This window comes from Dicentrarchus labrax, unplaced genomic scaffold (assembly GCF_905237075.1).
Source record: "Dicentrarchus labrax unplaced genomic scaffold, dlabrax2021, whole genome shotgun sequence".
NCBI classification, from domain to species: Eukaryota; Metazoa; Chordata; class Actinopteri; family Moronidae; genus Dicentrarchus; species Dicentrarchus labrax.
Window position 1 is genome coordinate 5,641,502 of NW_026136717.1, and position 21,266 is coordinate 5,662,767.

At 40.0% G+C, this 21,266-nt stretch overlaps 2 protein-coding genes across 2 annotated transcripts in view; one reads left to right on the plus strand and one right to left on the minus strand.

Moving 5' to 3' along the window:
* LOC127349551 (uncharacterized) overlaps positions 1-7,241 on the plus strand; it is a 16,294-nt gene extending 9,053 nt beyond the window's left edge. The window contains exons 2-7 of the mRNA XM_051375409.1: positions 2,457-2,661; positions 2,794-3,132; positions 3,304-3,348; positions 3,474-3,602; positions 3,750-3,784; positions 6,871-7,241. Of these exons, the coding sequence (XP_051231369.1) occupies positions 2,616-2,661; positions 2,794-3,132; positions 3,304-3,348; positions 3,474-3,602; positions 3,750-3,784; positions 6,871-6,993 (717 nt within the window). The 5' untranslated portion in view covers positions 2,457-2,615 and the 3' untranslated portion in view covers positions 6,994-7,241. The remainder of the gene's footprint in view (positions 1-2,456; positions 2,662-2,793; positions 3,133-3,303; positions 3,349-3,473; positions 3,603-3,749; positions 3,785-6,870) is intronic.
* Positions 1-21,266, minus strand: part of LOC127349558 (uncharacterized) — a 103,992-nt gene that overhangs the window by 74,646 nt on the left and 8,080 nt on the right. The gene's annotated exons all lie outside the window — the stretch shown is intronic.

Genomic DNA, 21,266 nt, shown 5'->3' on the forward strand with positions numbered 1-21,266 from the left:
ACCTGAGAGGTAACCACCAGCGTGGGAGACCACCAGGGGCGTTTCCAGACTTGTTGACTGGGGTGGCACAAGTGGGGCACTGACTTACTCAGGGGTGACATGAAATATGTCTCAGTTTTTCAGTCATTCCCAATTTGAGCAGTATGCAAAAACAAATTAAATACACTCGGCAAAAATAACACTTTTACACCACATACAAAGGTCAATGGCAGAAATGCCAGTTTTTCTATCTACAAAATTTACATTAACTTATAGCGAGTAACACCACAGGTCCCCCTCTGGACACGCCCCTGAATACTACCTCTGTACCAAGTGTGAACCTATCATGACAGTTTGTTGGAGTCAGTGGAGGTAACACACTGCGAGTTAAGCTGCGCTCATTGACTGCGCAGTGTAGACTCGTCTGTAGCAGGAAACAGTGATCCAGATAGATAATAGATAAATGGAGGCCTGCAGCAGTGGAGGAGTGAGTGAGGTACACGTCACCAGTACAGTGTGGTCTGAGCACATCTGAGGTGTAAACCATGTGGTCTGTTCCATCAAAGTTTTGTGCGAATAAAGTCTCAAATGAAGCAGCAAATAGTGTTTTTTTAGCCAAACATCAGTGTGCAAACTGGATATTTTAACTGATGTCAATGTGTTACATGTCTGAATTTAAAATACAATGTATTTTAAAAAGACTGGTGGTTGTATTAATGAATATAAATATGTATGCCACCTACATGCCCTTGCACATATACTGGGGTGACAAACAGCACAGTCTATTTCAGGGAGATATCTGTATCTGTATCTTTACACATCTGAAAGACTGACGCTCCTCTATCAAACGTGTGAAACTATATCTGAAGCACAGTGGTACTTGCTACTTGTGATACTAGTGGTACAGTGAGACAGCCTCATATGAAACCATCCACTCTACAGGCTGCACATGTTTAAGACAGATCACAGAAGATGGAGGGACGCCATATTGTTTCAATGTGTTGTATGCCTCTGCCTGACAGTCAAGTTGTTGTTCACATGCTTGTCTGTTGAGACTCATGTATGGTATATGTGGTGAATATATGTATGTTGAATATGTGGGATTTGAAATGGATGTTATCATAATGATGTTACCTTTATGATTTCAGTCAATATACATTTTCTAGCTGTATGGACTATCATTGACCATGGGTAGACAAACTGCCACATGCGGCTCCTTAGTCCCTCTCCAGTGGCACCCTGTGACTTCCACAAACATTATATGGGATTGGAATTATTATTTTTTTCCTATTTCCATCTCTCATCATTGTAGGCCTAAAGTGATTCTTTCATTCCACAATTGTAAAAGTGTGTAGCTATTACACACCAAAAAAAAAAAAAAAATTTCCTCAACTAAAAAGTGCGTCATACATTAAGTCCTGACCTGGTACCTTTTGGGGTGGCACGAGTGGGGCACTGAAATATTCAGGGGTGGCATGAAGCATGTGTAAATTTTCTAGGCATTCCATATTTATGCAATTTCAGTACTGTTTATGGACGTCACTGTGTCAATATACAAATGCACTAGGCAAGAGACATTCGTAACACATGCAAAAAAAAAACTGTATGGGATTTGCAAAAGGTGGGCAAGGCTGCAAAAGGGAGACCCATAGAACTCATTTCCATTCAGATATCTTAAGGTCAGAGGTCAAGGGAACCCTTTGAAAATGACAATGCCAGTTTTTCCACTGCTATTTAGCCCTTTGCTGTCATCATAAAGGGCGGCTGTGGCTCAAGGCGGTTCCTTGAGCAAGATACTGAACTCCAAATTGCTCCTGATGCCATATATTAGTGTATGACTGTGTGAATGCTTAGTTTCTGTTCTGGTGAGAAGTTGGCACCTTGCATGGCAGCCACTGCCATCAGTGTATGAATGTGCATGAATGGGGTGAATGTGGCATGTAGTGTACAGTGCATTGAGTGGTTGAAAGACTAGAAAGGCGCTATATAAGTACAGTCCATTTACCATTTACCATAACTATGACATGGTTGATACCAGTGGGTGTGTTAGGTCATCTAGGTTCATATAATGAGAGTGTCTTCACTCAAGCTTTAAACTAAAGCCAGCTACAGCTTCTACAAGACAGTGCAGAGTGGAAGACGAAAAGAAAATGGGGAGTAACTGAAACTCTGAAATCAGCCTGTGCAGACCACCTCTGTACTAAAACAAAAAGATCCTGCCTGAGCAAAAAGTTCTACACAACTGTAGGACAACTTATAGCGTCTGTATGAGTGCTTCTTTAGCAGAGGTCATCCTAGAAAATATTTTAAGCATTATAAATGAACAGGCAACCTGAGCTGGGCTGATGATTGATCTATTCTATGGTCAGGATCTTTTATTTCAGGAATCTTACATAAAGGATTTGATGTGTCATTACATAATATCAATGTCTGTTATTAAAGTATTGTATATTGGTCTGAAGTATAACTTAGAACAGCTAACATTCTGCATCAACACTTCTTTTCCTGAAAGCGTGTATGTGGTCAGTTTGAGGAACAGGATGAGCAACTACAAACAGCCCGCCTCTTTATGTAGAAAGCAGCCTTACTGAAGCACAGTTCATTGTGGACATTGCAGAGCTTCAGTCACACTCACCATGAAGAACTTTACCTTGATAACAGCTTTAAGTCTCTGCAGCTTCAGTGAGTACTGGCATTGAATTACATTTATAACTTTGGTAGCTCTAACTAACCAGGACTGAAAGTATTGAGTTATGTAAGAGTTATTGTTCATGTTCTTTTTGTCTCATTGAGAGTAAATCTTGTGTGTTTCAGGCTGGATCTCTGTCTCAGGTTCTGAGTCTCAGACTGTGGAAGCTCAGCTTAATGACACAGTCACACTGCTGAGTACCAACATGTCCAAACGCAGCACTCGGACATCCTGGCTCAAACTGGTCAATGGTACAAAGGCCAGCTGTATCACTGTTATGATCAATGACGAAGTTCAACACTGCGGCGACGGATTTCGAAAAGGAAAATATGAAATGACATCCAACATCTCCACTGTCTTTCTCAAGATCAAACATCTGGATCTATCTGACTCTGGACTGTATCTCTATGGATGTTGCGAAAGTGGACAACCGAATTTCAATATGATAAATTTGCATGTTAAAGGTAAGGTCATTCTAAAGTCTTCCTACTGGTACCCATTCTTTGTTCATTTTTTTCAAAATTATCTTCTAACAACACAGGCAACATAGTGGCAATTTAAAGACTGACAAACTGTCATTATGAGGAAAATCTGCCAAAATAATATCAAGACTAAAGGTATCCTTATTTCTTTAGGAGGCAGCGATGAGCCACATGATGACGTGGACAGCCAGTGTGAAAGTAAGATTCTCCTAAAGATTTCTTTCATTGTGCAGATTATCAAATGTTTGAAGGTGAAAAAGTTTTTGCCTGGTCTCAAGTCTCTAAAGGGGAAATAGCGTCTAACTTAATTGTATTTTTTGTAGAACAGTCTGATGGAAAAGAAGAGTCTGATGGAATAGCAAAGCTGGTGATTGTCGTCCTGGGCAGTCTGACTGTTGTCCTTGTAATGGTCATCATTGGTCTGGTTGTCAAAAACAGGAAACTTCAGACAGGTACTTTTTGTCAGTGCTACTGTCTCTATCTTACATATATTTCTTGTTGTTTAAAGTTGTGTCAATATGATTGAAAAATGCTAAACTCCTGGTTTACCAAAGACAATGATCAATGAACTGACCAGATGTTTTGTTTCTGTCACTTAGCTGATAAAGAAGAACAGAATCCAGAGCAAAGAGAGGTGAATCCATTTTAAACATTTACTCATATATACTGTTTGATAGAGCCAGACGAAAAACAGCCAGAGCTATATTGACTCGGCTAACATTAACTTGTCCCTGACATATTGGTGTATTCATATATATATAACTGCATATTTGTATTGAATAAGTAACAAGAAAATGCAGTACAGAAATACAAAAATGATGTTTGAGGTACAGTTCAAACAGTGCCACGATTTCATAGTTTGTCCATTAGAGAGCACTAACAAGTTTATTTTTAAATGGCATCTTATCAGGAATGTATGGGTCACACTTTACAACGGTACACAAAATTGTGTGTAGTTACTAAGGAACGAGTGAGGAAAGACCTGATAATTAATGAATTGTTAAGAAGTAGTTAGTGAATAACTCCAAATGGAGGACTATATAGTAGATAGTGATGATTTTCTAGAGAACTGATTGGGAGATACTTTATATTGTGCCCCTTCAAGTAAATTGATACATTATACGAAGTATGTTACATAATATAGTCCATTCATCCATCCATTTTCATCTGTTTACTCGGGGTCGTGTTGCCGTGGCAGCAGATTAAGCAGGGGGTTCCAGACATCCCTCTCATCAGCAATGTTTTCTAGTTCATAATATACATAATATAGTATATATAGCTATGTAGTCCTGGGTTTGGAGTATTTCAGTAAGTGTTTATTAGGGATTAAGGATGTTCTTGACGTGTACCGTGTTGTAAAGTCTTACAATCGTACGTATTTAGAAATTAATATTGACCAAATACCAATATTGGTATGAGCCTCATAAGTCCAGTATCCATCTGGCTATATTGGATGAATTAAAATCATGTCAATCCACCACATTCAGACTGTAAATACTCTTTTCACAGAATGCAGACTCTGACCTGAATTACGCAGCAGTGGCATTTCGACCAAAGGCAAAAAGAAGACAGCCGGAGCCAAATGTTATTTATGCTGCCACCAGATAGACTGAGGAGGCAACTGGAACTGATGCTGTATCATATGAATGTGCTTCAGAGCTTTTGTGTGCCTTTTTTCTAATAGCAATAACCATACATGGATTTTGGAATAATGATCTTCATATTCTCAACATTTTATTTCTTTTCATTTCTTCTCAGTATGCTTATCAGGAACATAATGTTTTAGGAGGAGGAGCCATTAAAGAACAAAGAAGAGACAGTACAGTGTAGTTGGAGAATAACTGAGGTGAAAACCATGAGGGCCGTTAGATCAAAGCTTTCTAATAATAGAAGCAGTGAATACGGGCTGACTTCCCAAAGCCTTAGCAAGACATTTGTGAATAGGCTTTGAAAAACCATACAGTCCATCAGTGTGAGAAATGTAACCGATATCATATAATCCCTATCATATGCTAAAAGTCTGAATCAAAAACAAAATGTCTGACTATTAGAAGTGTCTGTATCATTGGTGAGGCATGAACCACAGGAAGATTGACGTTCAGCTCTCTGCAACCCCTTCCCTCACAAGGTCATAAAAACAGCATGGAGAACTACCACACTGTCTATACTGTATAAAGGAGTAATGAAGGAATACACTGTGGCATTTTCAGGTTTATGCATATAAATGTATTACTCTTCATCCTCACACATGCATTGAAAAATCATTAGTCAGCAGCTCACCGCCATTATCTGTTCTGCAAATCAACACATTGAGGTGATAACTGTATTCAAAATCCTGTGTCATGTCATGTTTAAATAAAGGTTTTGATTTGGAGTCTGTCTATTCTTATTATTACTGCCTGTTATCAAAGTAGATATATGCTGTATGAGAGTTAAACCTGCTGTTGTTTCGTTGTGTCTTAATGACGTGCAGCCTGGAGCAAAGTGTTTCAGTTGTTTTTGATGAGGCTGTGTAAGTGTCACACTGCTTCTGGCATCTTCTGTTCAGTTGATATTCATTGTCAAATGAGGTAACATAATGGCGACTGAACTTAAGGCCCACTGATGGAAGTCCTTGCACTTGCAGTATTACAAACTGGGTGTCAGTGGTGACATTCCTGGAAAAATGCTGTGTTATGTTACTTCTAATGCAAACCGAACATTTCCTGATACTGCACTTTCACATTAAAAGCATTTCACTGGAGAAATACAAGTTGACATTTATTCTGAAGTAGTCCCAAAGTGCTTGAGATTAGCACAGACCACTATGGTCAATCAAAAAAGCACCTACAAAAGAAGAGTACTGAAACAGGAAGGAGCAGTTACAGTAAACATTTAGATGAAGAGCTGCACACCTCCAACTTCTCAGCACAGTAACCCACTCCTTTCACTGGACCCTGCTGTTTGCACTGCCGTGTACAACATTAGATAAGATCACGTTGCTCACAGAATGATCGAAAAAGACCAATTATTACCAGACTTCTTAATGAAAACAACAATCCTTTGTTTTGTTGAATTCTGGGACTTGTAGTATTAAACCTCATTTGCCTTCAGACCTACCACCAGTCCCTAGGTGTCGACAAATCAACCAGGTCTGAAATCTTAAGGGTTGTAATTTCAAGTGTGATTCTTTACAAGAGGAACAGTGAGAGTCTTTATGAAACTACTCCCTTTAAGATTCTTTTGTTAGAAAGCTTTGATCTAACAGGTCTCTAGGTTTTCAGTTATGCTCAGACCACACTGTGCTCTCTCTTCCTGTCAAATAAGGGTTGTGAAAATCTTACTTTTACACTTGCTGTCCACGTCATCATGTGGCTCATCGCTGCCTTTGAAGGAAGTCAGGATGAATTTGTCTTAATATTATTTTGGCAGATTTTCCACATTACATTTTCTCTGTGTTAAAGTTACACATTTAAACATTTATACCACATACAAGAAAACTGTCTGGGATTTGCAAAAAGTGGGAAAGTCTGCAAAAGGGAGACCCATACAACCCATTTCAATTGAAAAATCTTAAGGTCAGAGGTCAAGGGAACCCTTTGAAAAAGACAATGCCAGTTTTTCCACTGTCAACATTTTGCGTAAATTTGGAGTGTTATTTATCCCCCTTGCTGTGTTAGGTCCTTTTTTCAGCAGATGTCATAGAGAAAATATTGTGTTAACTGTGTGTACTCTTTACAGAATCTGGACTCTGATGAACTGAAGGATGCAGCCCTGAGTTTGTATTCAACAACAATAAGAAACAGGAGGCCTGAGTCAGAGAGACAAGTGGAGACTCGTGTTATTTATGCTGCCAGCAGATAGACTCAGAGTGGTTCAGAGGAGCTGATGCTTTATCATATTAATCTGCTACTGTGTTCTTTTGTGGTTGGGTGGTCACAGTCCAATAATATTTGACTTCTTATCAGTGCTTTTACTCTCATGTCTTGCTCTATCTCTTGCTCTCTGTGTTGCTAATTTTATCTGACTTTGGTGACTGTCCAGATAGACAATAGATAATAGAAGCCTGTGGTCTGTTCCATCAAATCTCTGTGCAAATAAAGTCTGAAATGAAGCAGTAAACTGAAAAAGTGCATTCCAGAAGTTGCTAGCGTCTTTAGCAGCCCGGGCATCCTCATGGCTGTGTTTCAGGTGACTTATCAGGTTTGGCGTATTGAAGCTCGTGCTACATTTACTTCCTTGTGGAACTTGCTTGGAACATTTGTTACAAATAACAAGCATAGTGGGAGCGGGGCACTGCCGTGCTGACAAAATTATACATGTTATCGGTGCTATTCGTCATGATATCGGACTTACCGGAATGACGTAATAATTTCCTGTTATCGGCCCGATAATAATCTGCACCAATAGGTAACAGTAAGTATATTTTTGGGCTAAGTGGATGTCATCATAATGATGGTACCTGTATATGTATGTATATATGTAATATTTTTATCTAAGTTTTTGACCTTGACCATTGACGTAATAAGATATTCCTTTGTTGATCTCCCGTAGCAGAAATTCAAGTCAGACACAGCAACATAGGAGGATGTAGTGCAAGTACAGACACATACAAAGAACAATAAAGAATCACAAAATAATACAAAATAAAAATATTATAAAGATATAATAGAAAATATAAGACTATAATGAAAAATGTAATAAATGCAGTAAAATGTTGTGCAAAATATTTGAAGCAACATAAAAACTAAACTGTTGCATGTGCAATTTGCAAGGTACAGTTTGTGCAAAGAGTTTGTGCATCGTAGGTTGAAGTTAAACCAGTCTTAATCAGCGGGGGCTGAAGTTACTGGGTGCTTGTGGCGTTGTGGAGTCTGATGGGTGATGGTACAGACGAGCCTCCAAACCGCTTTGAGGCTCAGGGCTGGGTCAGTCTGTGGCTGAAAGTGCTCCTGGGCTGCCTCAGCTCAGTGTAGCGAGAATGAGAGGGGTCGTCCATAATGGCTTTCAGCTTCCGTCTCATCCTCTTGTCAGTCACAGCCTCCACACTGTCCAGCTCCATCCCCACCACCGAGCTAGCCTTCTTGCTCAGATTTTTGGCACCACAAGTCCCGATGCCACCTCACCAGCACACCACAGCAAAGAAGATGACACAGGCCATTACAGACCGGTAGAACATCCATAGTAGCCTAGTGCACACGTTGGAGGACCTGAGCCTCCTCAGAAAGAACAGCCTGCTTTGTTGTTTCCTGTAGAGGGCCTCAGTGTTGTCCATCCAGTCCAATTTATTGTTGAGTGTCACCCCCAGGAACTTGTAGGTGTCCACCATCTCACCATTGTCACCACGTCTGTCAAGCAGCTGTACAGTATGAGAAAGGCAGATGAAAGCCCGTCCGGTGCTAGTTATTGTTTACTCATGCCGTCCCAGTCAAGATGTGTGTGAAATCTGAAATCACCTAATTCATTCTTAAACCATGATTAAACTATTTTGAACTCACAATGACCTTTGACCTGAGTAAAAAATTTAACCAACTCAATATAATAGTGGAAATATGGTCATAATCCCCCCTTGTGTTCCTGAGTTATGGTGTTGAATACCGGCCAAAGGACATTATAATGTGAAGCTGACCTTTGACCTTTTGGTAAAACAAGTCATCACTTCATTGTTGTATCCCATTAAACATTTGTGTGAAATGTTATCATAATTTCCACAAAACTGTTTTCAAAGACAACTTCCCAAATGGCTCTGTGTAACAAACCATCAGATACAGTCAGGTTTACACAAAGTGCCACTACCTGAGAGGTAACCACCAGCGTGGGAGAGACCACCAGGGGCATTTCCAGACATTTTTGACTGGGGTGGCACAAGTGGGGCACTGACTTACTCAGGGGTGGCATGAAATATGTCTCAGTTTTTCAGTCATTCCCAATTTGTGCAGTATGCAAAAACAAATTAAATACACCAGTTTTTCTATCTGCAAAATTTTATTTAACTTATAGTGAGTAACACCACAGGTCCCCCCTCTGGACACGCCCCTGAATACTACCTCTGTACCAAGTGTGAACCTATCATGACAGTTTGTTGGAGTCAGTGGAGGTAACACACTGCGAGTTAAGCTGCGCTCATTGACTGCGCAGTGTAGACTCGTCCGTAGCAGGAAACAGTGATCCAGATAGATAATAGATAAATGGAGGCCTGCAGCAGTGGAGGAGTGAGTGAGGTACACGTCACCAGTACAGTGTGGTCTGAGCACATCTGAGGTGTAAACCATGTGGTCTGTTCCATCAAAGTTTTGTGCGAATAAAGTCTCAAATGAAGCAGCAAATAGTGTTTTTTTAGCCAAACATCAGTGTGCAAACTGGATATTTTAACTGATGTCAATGTGTTACATGTCTGAATTTAAAATACAATGTATTTTAAAAAGATTGGTGGTTGTATTAATGAATATAAATATGTATGCCACCTACATGCCCATGCACATGTACTGGGGTGACAAACAGCACAGTCTATTTCAGGCAGATATCTGTATCTGTATCTTTACACATCTGAAAGACTGACGCTCCTCTATCAAACGTGTGAAACTATATCTGAAGCACAGTGATACTTGCTACTTGTGATACTAGTGGTACAGTGAGACAGCCTCATATGAAACCATCCACTCTACAGGCTGCACATGTTTAAGACAGATCACAGAGGACGGAGGGGCACCAGGGAGCGTACCTATGTTCTCCGGGTCCTATGTTCCCCGCTTTGTATGGGACCGGGGAACCCTAACCCTAACCCTAACCCTAACCTTAGCGGGAAACATAGGACCCGGGGAACATAGGGATGACCCTGTTACCTTTATGATTTCAGTCAATATACATTTTCTAGCTGTATGGATTATCATTGACCATGGGTAGACAAACTGCCACATGCTGCTCCTTAGTCCCTCTCCAGTGGCACCCTGTGACTTCCACAAAAATTATTAATGGAAATTAATAATTGTTTTTTCCCATTTTCATCTCATCATTGTAGGCCTAAAGTGATTCTTTCATTCCACAATTGTAAAATTGTGCAGCTATTACACACCAAAAAAAACCAAAAACCTTTCCTCAACTAAAAAGTGCGTCATACATTAAGTCCTGACCTGGTACCTTTTGGGGTGGCACGAGTGGGGCACTGAAATATTCAGGGGTGGCATGAAGCATGTGTACATTTTCTAGGCATTCCATATTTATGCAATTTCATTACTGTTTATGGACGTCACTGTGTCAATATACAAATGCACTAGGCAAAAGAGAACACATTCATAACACATGCAAAAAAAAAAGTGTGGGATTTGCAAAAGGTGGGCAAGGCTGCAAAAAGGAGACCCATAGAACTCATTTCCATTCAGATATCTTAAGGTCAGAGGTCAGGGGGGCACTTTGAAAATGACAATGCCAGTTTTTCCACTGCTATTTAGCCCCTTTGCTGTCATCATAGAGAGGCGCTATACAAGTACAGTCAGGGACGGCTGGTATATATGGGCTATCAGGGCTAAGCCCCCCCTATCTTTTACAGTAAAGTTAAAAAACTATTATTAAAAACATTAGAACATATTGTTTTGAATTTTGGTAGAACCTAGAGCAGCAACAGCACCAAAAAGTGACAGAAAAAACCCAGGATATACATCTTGGGTTTTTTCCTGTGCTTGGGCTAAATACAGTAGTGTAAACTTCCATTCACTTTTGATTGACAGGTGTAATGACATGCCCCCTTCATATGCTGCCCATTTGGGCTAAATTCATTTAACCCAAAGGCTGACCTTCGACCAATCACAGTGCAGTAGCTACAGTACAGTGACCTTCGACCAATCACAGCGCAGTAGCTACAGTACAGTGACCTTCGACCAATCACAGCGCAGTAGCTACAGTACAGTGACCTTCGACCAATCACAGCGCAGTAGCTACAGTACAGTGACCTTCGACCAATAACAGCGCAGTAGCAACAGTACAGTGACCTTCGACCAATCACAGCGCAGTAGCTACAGTACAATCACAGCGCAGTAGCTACAGTACAGTGAGGCTAGTTCGTAGTATGGCGGGCGTTAGCATGAACATGAACGAGGTGGATTATTTACTTTCTAATCAATTTTCTTTAAAGTCTTTGGAGGAAACATTGGAAGTACAGAGATTGGGGACACATCATCAAAATGATGTTCAAATAACACAAAAGAACAAACGACAAAATCGTAATTTTGTGTTACGTGGTTTCAGCTAATGGACTGGTTAACAACAAGTGTAGCTAGGAATTCGCTTTTCTGTTTCCCATGTTTGTTTTTTGGAGGAGACACGGCTTGGACCCAACAAGGAACTGATATTTATACAACAAAATTAGGAAACATGAATGCAGCACGAGCCACATCAGAAATAGTGTAAAGCTGTCATTGCTGGGTAAAGTGAACATCGCCTGTCAGCTTAATGAGAGTCACTGCATCGCTGTACAGAGACACAACGAGCTGGTAAAGAAAAACAGGCATTCACTATCACGGATTGTGGACTGCATTACATTTTGTGGGGGACATGAGCTCGCCCTGCGGGGGTCCGATTAATCTCCCACTTCACTCCAGCGGCAACCAGTTCTCTTTTTTAGACAGTCAATCAGCCGATCACCTGTCAAACACACAGGTTGCAAAGTACACGTCTAAGACCACAGATTCTCTCAAAACGAGACAGGGCCTGGAGAATTTTTTGTGCTTCATATCTGAACTGCTGACCACAGATGACAACCAGCCACATCCAGATGCGGACACAGCGGCAGCCGTTGTAACGCTGCGCAGGATGCGGCGCTCTGATAATGTCTCAGTAGCCGCACAGTGCGCTTTGAGAAAGCCAGGCACTTGTTGTCTTTGCATGTGAACATTACCCAATGATCTGCATGGAGAAACTGAAAGGTGAGCTGATGGTGAGGTACAGCAGTGTGGAGTTTGACATGGTGATTAACCTGTTTGAGAGAGAGAGAGAGAGAGAGAGAGAGATTTTTTTGGCATCAGGTCATTCTTTTGGGTTTGTCTCCCCAGAGTTGCCGTAGAGCACTTACTATAACAAAATATACAATGTTGTTGCTGTAACTTGATGCTACAGTTGCTGCTGTTGCTGCTGTTAGCCCACCCACCCAAAATCTCCACCAGCTGTCACTGAGTACAGTCCTTTTACCATTTACCATAACTATGACATGGTTGATACCAGTGGGTGTGTTAGGTCATCTAGGTTCATGTGATAAGAGTGTCTTCACTCAAGCTTTAAACTAAAGCTACAGCTTCTACAAGACAGTGCAGAGTGGAAGACGTAAAGAAAATGGCGAGTAACTGAAAATCTGAAATCAGCCTGTGCAGACCACCTCTGTACTAAAACAAAAAGATCCTGCCTGAGCAAAAAGGTCTACACAACTGTAGGACAACTTATAGCGTCTGTATGAGTGCTTCTTTAGCAGAGGTCATCCTAGAAAATATTTTAAGCATTATAAATGAACAGGCAACCTGAGCTGAGCTGATGATTGATCTATTCTATGATCAGGATCTTTATTTCAGGAATCTTACATAAAGGATTTGATGTGTCATTACATAATATCAATGTCTGTTATTAAAGTGTCAAATAACATGGTCTGAAGTATAACTTAGAACAGCTAACATTCTGCATCAGCACTTCTTTTCCTGAAAGCGTGTATGTGGTCAGTTTGAGGAACAGGATAAGCAACTACAAACAGCCCGCCTCTTTATGTAGAAAGCAGCCTTACTGAAGCACAGTTCATTGTGGACATTGCAGAGCTTCAGTCACACTCACCATGAAGAACTTTACCTTGATAACAGCTTTAAGTCTCTGCAGCTTCAGTGAGTACTGGCATTGAATTACATTTATAACTTTGGTAGCTCTAACTAACCAGGACTGAAAGTATTGAGTTATGTAAGAGTTATTGTTCATGTTCTTTTTGTCTCATTGAAAGTAAATCTTGTGTGTTTCAGGCTGGATCTCTGTCTCAGGTTCTGAGTCTCAGACTGTGGAAGCTCAGGTTGGTGAAGAAGTCACACTGCTGAGTACCAACATGTCCAAATATGACTCTCCGACATTCTGGGTCAAACTGGTCAACGGAACCAAGGCCAGCTGTATCACTGTTTTGATCAGAGCTGATGCCGAAGTTAAACACTGCAACGGATTTCAAAATGGAAAATATGAAATTACATCCAACATCTCCACTGTCTTTCTCAGGATCAAACATGTGGATTTATCTGACTCTGGACTGTATCTCTGTGGATGTTACGAAAGTGGACATCCGAATTTCAGTGTGATACATTTGCATGTTAAAGGTAAGGTCATTCTAAAGTCTTTCTTCTGGTAACCATTCTTTGTTCAGATTCTCACAATTATCTTCTAACAACACAGGCAACATAGTGGCAATTTAAAGACTGCCAAACTGTTATTATGAGGAAAATCTGCCAAAATAATATCAAGACTAAAGGTATCCTTATTTCTTTAGGAGGCAGCGATGAGCCACATGATGATGTGCATAACAAGTGTGAAAGTAAGATTCTCCTAAATATTTCTTTCATTGTGCAGATTATCAAATGTTTGAAGGTGAAACAGTTTTAGCCAGCTCTCAAGTCTCTAAAGGGGTAATAGCGTCTAACTTAATGTTATTTCTTGTAGAAGAGTCTGATGGAATAGAAGAGTCTGATGGAATAGAAGAGTTTGATGGAATAGCAAAGCTGGTGATTGTCGTCCTGGGCAGTCTGACTGTTGTCCTTGTAATGGTCATCATTGGTCTGGTTGTCAAAAACAGGAAACTTCAGACAGGTACTTTTTGTCAGTGCTACTGTCTCTATCTTACATATATTTTTTGTTGTTTAAAGTTGTGTCAGTATGATGGAAAAATGCTAAACTCCTGGTTTACCAAAGACAATGATCAATGAACTGACCAGATGTTTTGTTTCTGTCACTTAGCTGATAAAGAAGAACAGAATCCAGAGCAAAGAGAGGTGAATCCAATTTTAACATTTACTCGCCAGAGCTATATTGACTCGGCTAACATTAACTTGTCCCTGACATATTGGTGTATTCATATATATAGTGCATATTTGTATTGAATAAGTAACAAGAAAATGCAGTAAAGAAATGACAAAATGATGATTGAGGTACAGTTCAAACAGTGCCTCCATGTTGTAGTTTGTCCATTAGAGAGGACTAACAAGTTTATTTTTAAACTTTGTCACAATCCTTTAAAGAACAAACGTAAGGGCATCTTATCAGGAATGTATGGGTCACACTTTACAACACAGTACACAACATTGTGTGTAGTTACTAAGGAACGAGTGAGGAAAGACCTGATAATTAATGAATTGTTAAGAAGTAGTTAGTGAATAACTCCAAATGGAGGACTATATAGTAGATAGAGATGATTTTCTAGAGAACTGACTGGGGAGATACTATATTTTATGTCCCCTCAAGTAAAGTGATACATTATAGGAAGTATGCTACATAATATAGTCCATTCATCCATCCATTTCATCTATTTACCCGTGGTCGGGTTGCCGTGGCAGCAGATTAAGCAGGGGGTTCCAGACGTCCCTCTCCCCAGCAATGTTTTCTAGTTCATAATATACATAATATAGTATATATAGCTATGTAGTCCTGGGTTTGGAGTATTTCAGTAAGTGTTTATTAGGGATTAAGGATGTTCTTGACGTGTACTGTGTTGTAAAGTCTTACAATCGTACGTATTTAGAAATTAATATTGACCAAATATCAATATTGGCATCGGCCTCTTGAGTCCAGTATCCATCTGGCTATATTGGATGAATTAAAATAATGTCAATCCACCACATTCAGACTGTAAATACTCTTTTCACAGAATGCAGACTCTGACCTGAACTACGCAGCAGTGGCATTTCGACCAAAGGCAAAAAGAAGACAGCCGGAGCCAAATGTTATTTATGCTGCCACCAGATAGACTGAGGAGGCAACTGGAACTGATGCTGTATCATATGAATGTGCTTTAGAGCTGTTGAATGCCTTGTTCCTAACAGCAATAACCACACGTGAATATTGCAATAATGATCTGATGTTCATTCATTTGCAAGCATCTTCATACTGCAGCTTCAATTCTCAACATTTTGTTTCTTTTCATTTCTTGTCAGTGCTTAGCAGAAATATAAAGGACTGATGTTTTAGGAGGAGGAGCCAGTAAGGACATTGATATTTGTCCAATCTGTTATAGTGAGTGTGATGGAGGTCGTCAGCGGTGGAGGAGCGAGTGAGGTACACATCACTTGTTTGTCAGGAAGAGACGGTACAGCGTGGTCGGAGCATAACTGAGGTGAAAACCATGAGGGCCGTTAGATCAAAGCTTTCTAATAATAGAAGCAGTGAATACGGGCTGACTTCCCAAAGCCTTAGCAAGACATTTGTGATCAGGCTTTGAAAAACCATACAGTCCATCTGTGTGAGAAATGTCACCGATATCATAGAATCCCTATCATATGCTAAAAGTCTGAATCAAAAACAAAATGTCTGACTATTAGAAGTGTCTGTATCATTGGTGAGGCATGAACCACAGGAAGACTGACGTTCAGCTCTCTGCAACCCCTTCCCTCACAAGGTCATAAAAAGAGCATGGAGAACTACCACACTGTCTATACTGTATAAAGGAGTAATGAAGGAATACACTGTGGCATTTTCAGGTTGATGCATATAAATGTATTACTCTTCATCCTCACACATGCATTGAAAAACCATTAGTCAGCAGCTCACCGCCATTATCTGTTCTGCAAATCAACACATTGAGATGATAACTGTATTCAAAATCCTGTGTCATGTCCTGTTTAAATAAAGGTTTTGATTTGGAGTCTGTCTATTCTTATTATTACTGCCTGTTATCAAAGTAGACATATGCTGTATGAGAGTTAAACCTGCTGTTGTTTCGTTGTGTCTTAATGACGTGCAGCCTGGAGCAAAGTGTTTCAGTTGTATTTGATGAGGCTGTGTAAGTGTCACACTGCTTCTGGCATCTTCTGTTCAGTTGATATTCATTGTCAAATGAGGTAACATAATGGCGACTGAACTTAAGGCCCAGTGATGGAAGTCCTTGCACTTGCAGTATTACAAACTGGGTGTCAGTGGTGACATTCCTGGGAGAAAAATTTTGTGTTATGTTACTTCTAATGCAAACCGAACATTTCCTGATACTGCACCTTCACATTAAAAGCATTTCACTGGAGAAACACAAGTTGACATTTATTCTGAAGTAGTCACAAAGCCACCATTGTCCATCAAAAAAGCACCTAGAAAAGAAGATAATACTACATTTTCTATTTTTTTAGGAAGCAAATCAACTTTTGGAGGGAGTACTGAAACAGGAAGGAGCAGTTACAGTAAACATTTAGATGAAGAGCTGCACACCTCCAACTTCTCAGCACAGTAACCCACTCCTTTCACTGGACCCTGCTGTTTGCACTGCCGTGTGCAACATTAGATAAGATCACGTTGCTCACAGAATGATCGAAAAAGGCCAATTATTACCAGACTTCTTTATTAAAACGACAATCCTTTGTTTTGTTGAATTCTGGGACTTGTAGTATTAAACCTCATTTGCCCTCAGACCTACCACCAGTCCCTAGGTGTCGACAAATCAACCAGGTCTGAAATCTTAAGGGTTGTAATTTCAAGTGTGATTCTTTACAAGAGGAACAGTGACAGTCTTTATGAAACTACTCCCTTTAAGAATATTTTATTAGAAAGCTTTGATCTAACAGGTCTCTAGGTTTCAGTTATGCTCAGACCACACTGTGGTCTCTCTTCCTGTCAAGTAAGGGATGTGTACCTCACTCCTAAATCTTTAGGGGAATCGTACTTTTACACTTGCTGTCCACGTCATCATGTGGCTCATCGCTGCCTTTGAAGGAAATCAGGATGAATTTAGTCTTAATATTATTTTGGCAGATTTTCCACATTACATTTTCTCTGTGTTAAAATTACACATTTAAACATTTATACCACATACAAGAAAACTGTCTGGGATTTGCAAAAAGTGGGAAAGTCTGCAAAAGGGAGACCCATACAACCTATTTAAATTAAAAAATCTTAAGGTCAGAGGTCAAGGGAACCCTTTGAAAAAGACAATGCCAGTTTTTCCACTGCAAATCTGAAATCTGAAATCAGACACGCTCCTGCAGACCATTTCTGCACTAAAACAGAAAGATCCTGCATGAGCAAAAAGGTCTACCCAACTAAAGAAAAACTTATAGTTTCTCACCTACAAAACATGAGTGCTTTTTTCAGCAGATGTCATAGAGAAAATATTTTAAGCATTATAAATGAACAGGCAACCTGAGCTGAGCTGATCATTGATCTATTCTATAGTCAGGATCTTTTATTTCAGGAATCTTACATAAAGGATTTTATGTGTCATTACATAATATCAATGTCTGTTGTTAAAGTATTGTCAAATAACATGGTCTGAAGAAATACAATGTATTTTAAAAAGATTGCTGGTTGTATTAATTAATATAGATATATATGTCACCTACAGGCCCTTTGTTGCACTTTGTACTGGGGTGACAAACAGCTCTGTCTATATCAGGCAGATATCTGTATCTGTATCTTTCCACATTGCAAAGACTCACACTCCTCTATCAAACTTGTGCAAATACATGCATCGGGATTACAAACTGAAAAAGTGCATTCCAGAAGTTGCTAGCGTCTTTAGCAGCCCGGGCATCCTCATGGCTGTGTTTCAGGTGACTTATCAGGTTTGGCGTATTGAAGCTCGTGCTGCTTTTACTTTTTGTGGAACTTGCTTGGAACATTTGTTACAAATAACAAGCGACCTGTCTTCTTCAGAAACTTTGAAAAAGTCCCACACAATCGACGCCATGTTGTCTGTTTTCAAACGTAAGCACGCTGTGCTGCAATCACGGTATGACGGAAATTCCCTGTTCCCACATTTGCTATTTATTCTTTCGGCCTTTTTAAGTTCATGTTTCTATTGTTTATGTGTAACATGTGGAAAAATACTGTGGATATCAATTCAACTACAAAAATTATAACCGAGTTAACAAGTTATTTTCCGACATGAGGGGGTATTCTTGAAATTTCCCAGTCAGAAAGAGTTTTTCTGATTATGCCAACGTCACTTGAACACAGCCTTCACTGCAGGCCATTCAGGTCTCATAGTGGGAGCGGGGCACTGCCGTGCTGACAAAATTATATATGTTATCGGTGCTATTCGTCATGATATCGGACTTACCGGAATGACGTAATAATTTCCTGTTATCGGCCCGATAATAATCTGCACCCCTAGGTAACAGTAAGTATATTTTTGGGCTAAGTGGATGTCATCATAATGATGGTACCTGTATATGTATGTATATGTGTAATATTTTTGTCTAAGTTTTTGACCTTGACCATTGATGTAATAAGATATTGCTTTGTTGATCTCCCGTAGCAGAAATTCAAGTCAGACACAGCAACATAAGAGGATGTAGTGCAAGTACAGAAGTATACAGAGCACAATAAAGAATCACAAAAAATAATAAAAAAAATATTATAAAGATATAATAGAAAATGTAAGACTATAATGAAAAATGTAATAAATGCAGTAAAATGTTGTGCAAAATATTTGAAGCAACATAAAAACTAAACTGTTGCATGTGCAATTTGCAAGGTACAGTTTGTGCAAAGAGTTTGTGCATCGTAGGTTGAAGTTAAACCAGTCTTAATCAGCGGGGGCTGATGTTACTGGGTGCTTGTGGCGTTGTGGAGTCTGATGGGTGATGGTACAGACGAGCCTCCAAACCACTTTGAGGCTCAAGGCTGGGTCAGTCTGTGGCTGAAAGTGCTCCTGGGCTGCCTCAGCTCAGTGTAGCGAGAATGAGAGGGGTCGTCCATGATGGCTTTCAGCTTCCGTCTCATCCTCTTGTCAGTCACAGCCTCCACACTGTCCAGCTCCATCCCCACCACCGAGCTAGCCTTCTTGCTCAGATTTTTGGCACCACAAGTCCCGATGCCACCTCACCAGCACACCACAGCAAAGAAGATGACACAGGCCATTACAGACCGGTAGAACATCCATAGTAGCCTAGTGCACACGTTGGAGGACCTGAGCCTCCTCAGAAAGAACAGCCTGCTTTGTTGTTTCCTGTAGAGGGCCTCAGTGTTGTCCATCCAGTCCAGTTTATTGTTGAGTGTCACCTCCAGGAACTTGTGGTGTCCCCTCTCACCATTGTCACCCCCCCTTTCAAAAACCTTTAAAAAAAAAAAAAAGAAAAAAAAACCACCTCCCGTTCTTTTTTTTTTTTTTTCTTCCCCCCCCATAAAAAAGTTTTTTAAAAAAAAAAAAATAAATGTAGGTGTCCACCATCTCCACCCTCCCCCCCTTATAGAAACTGGGGAGGGGGGCCTCTTGTTGCGCCAAGGCCCCACCACCAGGTTCTTGGTTTTCCCTGTGTTGAGCTGTAGGTGGTTTCTGTCGCACCATCCAATGAAGTTCTGGATCAGGTCTCTGTACTCCTCCTCCCTGTCATCTGTGATACAGCCGACAATGGAGGAGTCATCTGAGAACTTCTGTAGGTGGCATGCTCGGGAGTTGGAACAGAAATCAAAGGTGTAGAGGGTGAACACAAACGGTGACAGTACAGTGACTTGGGGTGTGCCAGTGCTGCTTGTCACCACGTCTGTCAAGCAGCTGTACAGTATGAGAAAGGCAGATGAAAGCCCGTCCGGTGCTAGTTATTGTTTACTCATGCCGACCAAGTCAATATGTGTGAAATCTGAATGGGCTTAATTCATTCTTAAATCATGGTTAAAAAACTATTTTGAACTCACAATGACCTTTGACGAGTCAAAAATGTAACCAACTCAACATCTGACCAGCTGCGACATATGGTCATAATCCCCCCTTGTGTTCCTGAGTTATGGTGTTGAATACCGGCCAAAGGACATTATGATGTGAAGCTGACCTTTGACCTTTTGGTAAAACAAGTCATCACTTCATTGTTGTATCCCATTAAACATTTGTGTGAAATGTTATCATAATTTCCACAAAACGGTTTTCAAAGACAACTTCCCATATGGCTCTGTGTAACAAACCATCAGATACAGTCAGGTTTACACAAAGTACCACTACCTGAGAGGTAACCACCAGCGTGGGAGAGACCACCAGGGGCATTTCCAGACATTTTTGACTGGGGTGGCACAAGTGGGGCACTGACTTACTCAGGGGTAGCATGAAATATGTCTCAGTTTTTCAGTCATTCCCAATTTGTGCAGTATGCAAAAACAAATTAAATTTAAGTTAAGTTAAGTAAATTAAGTTTTTTCTATCTGCAAAATGTAATTTAACTTATTGTGAGTAACAACACAGGTCCCCCCTCCGGAGACCCCCCTGAATACTACCTCCCCATAGGAAAAATGTGTTGCTCATCTGTCGTTCAGTCTCATCTCTTGAGATCAATTTGAGCTTCTCATATTCATATCATTCTGTGATCATTTGTTTCTGAGTTACTTCTCCTAAGGGTCCCTTAGGAGCAAGAGATAAGCTAAATAGAGACAAGACACCAGTAAGACAAAGGAGGTTGAATTGAGAAAACCATTTGAGCAATACTTGAGAAGTGGGATAAACAGAGGAGATCTCATAATTGTATACCCCTGATCTCAATTATGTCTTGGTTATTTGAAAGAGAATTAAAGAGAATAACATGAGATGAATCTGAGACTTTTATCAAACAAATCTGAGAAGTATGAGCCTTAAAAGAGAGAATTGAGATTTGAGAAATACGAGAACAAATTGAGAATGCAATTTAAAGATGAATTACCTTTAGTAATTAGAAATAACTGTAAAAACAATACTCAATATTGAAAAGTTGAAAACTTTGTGTAATACCATTACTTCCAGATTGTAAAAAAAAAAAAAAACACACACTGACCAGCACTGCTGGGGTACGTAGAGCAATCACGTGGAACAACAATGTTTGGCTCAAACACAAAAAACACCATGTGAAAAGTACGGTGGCCTGGAGGTGCAAACCAACATTACAAAATCTGAAACACTTTTACAAAGCTTGAGACAAATTTACATTTTAGAATTTTTTTTTTTACATATCATAAAACAAAATTACATTTCC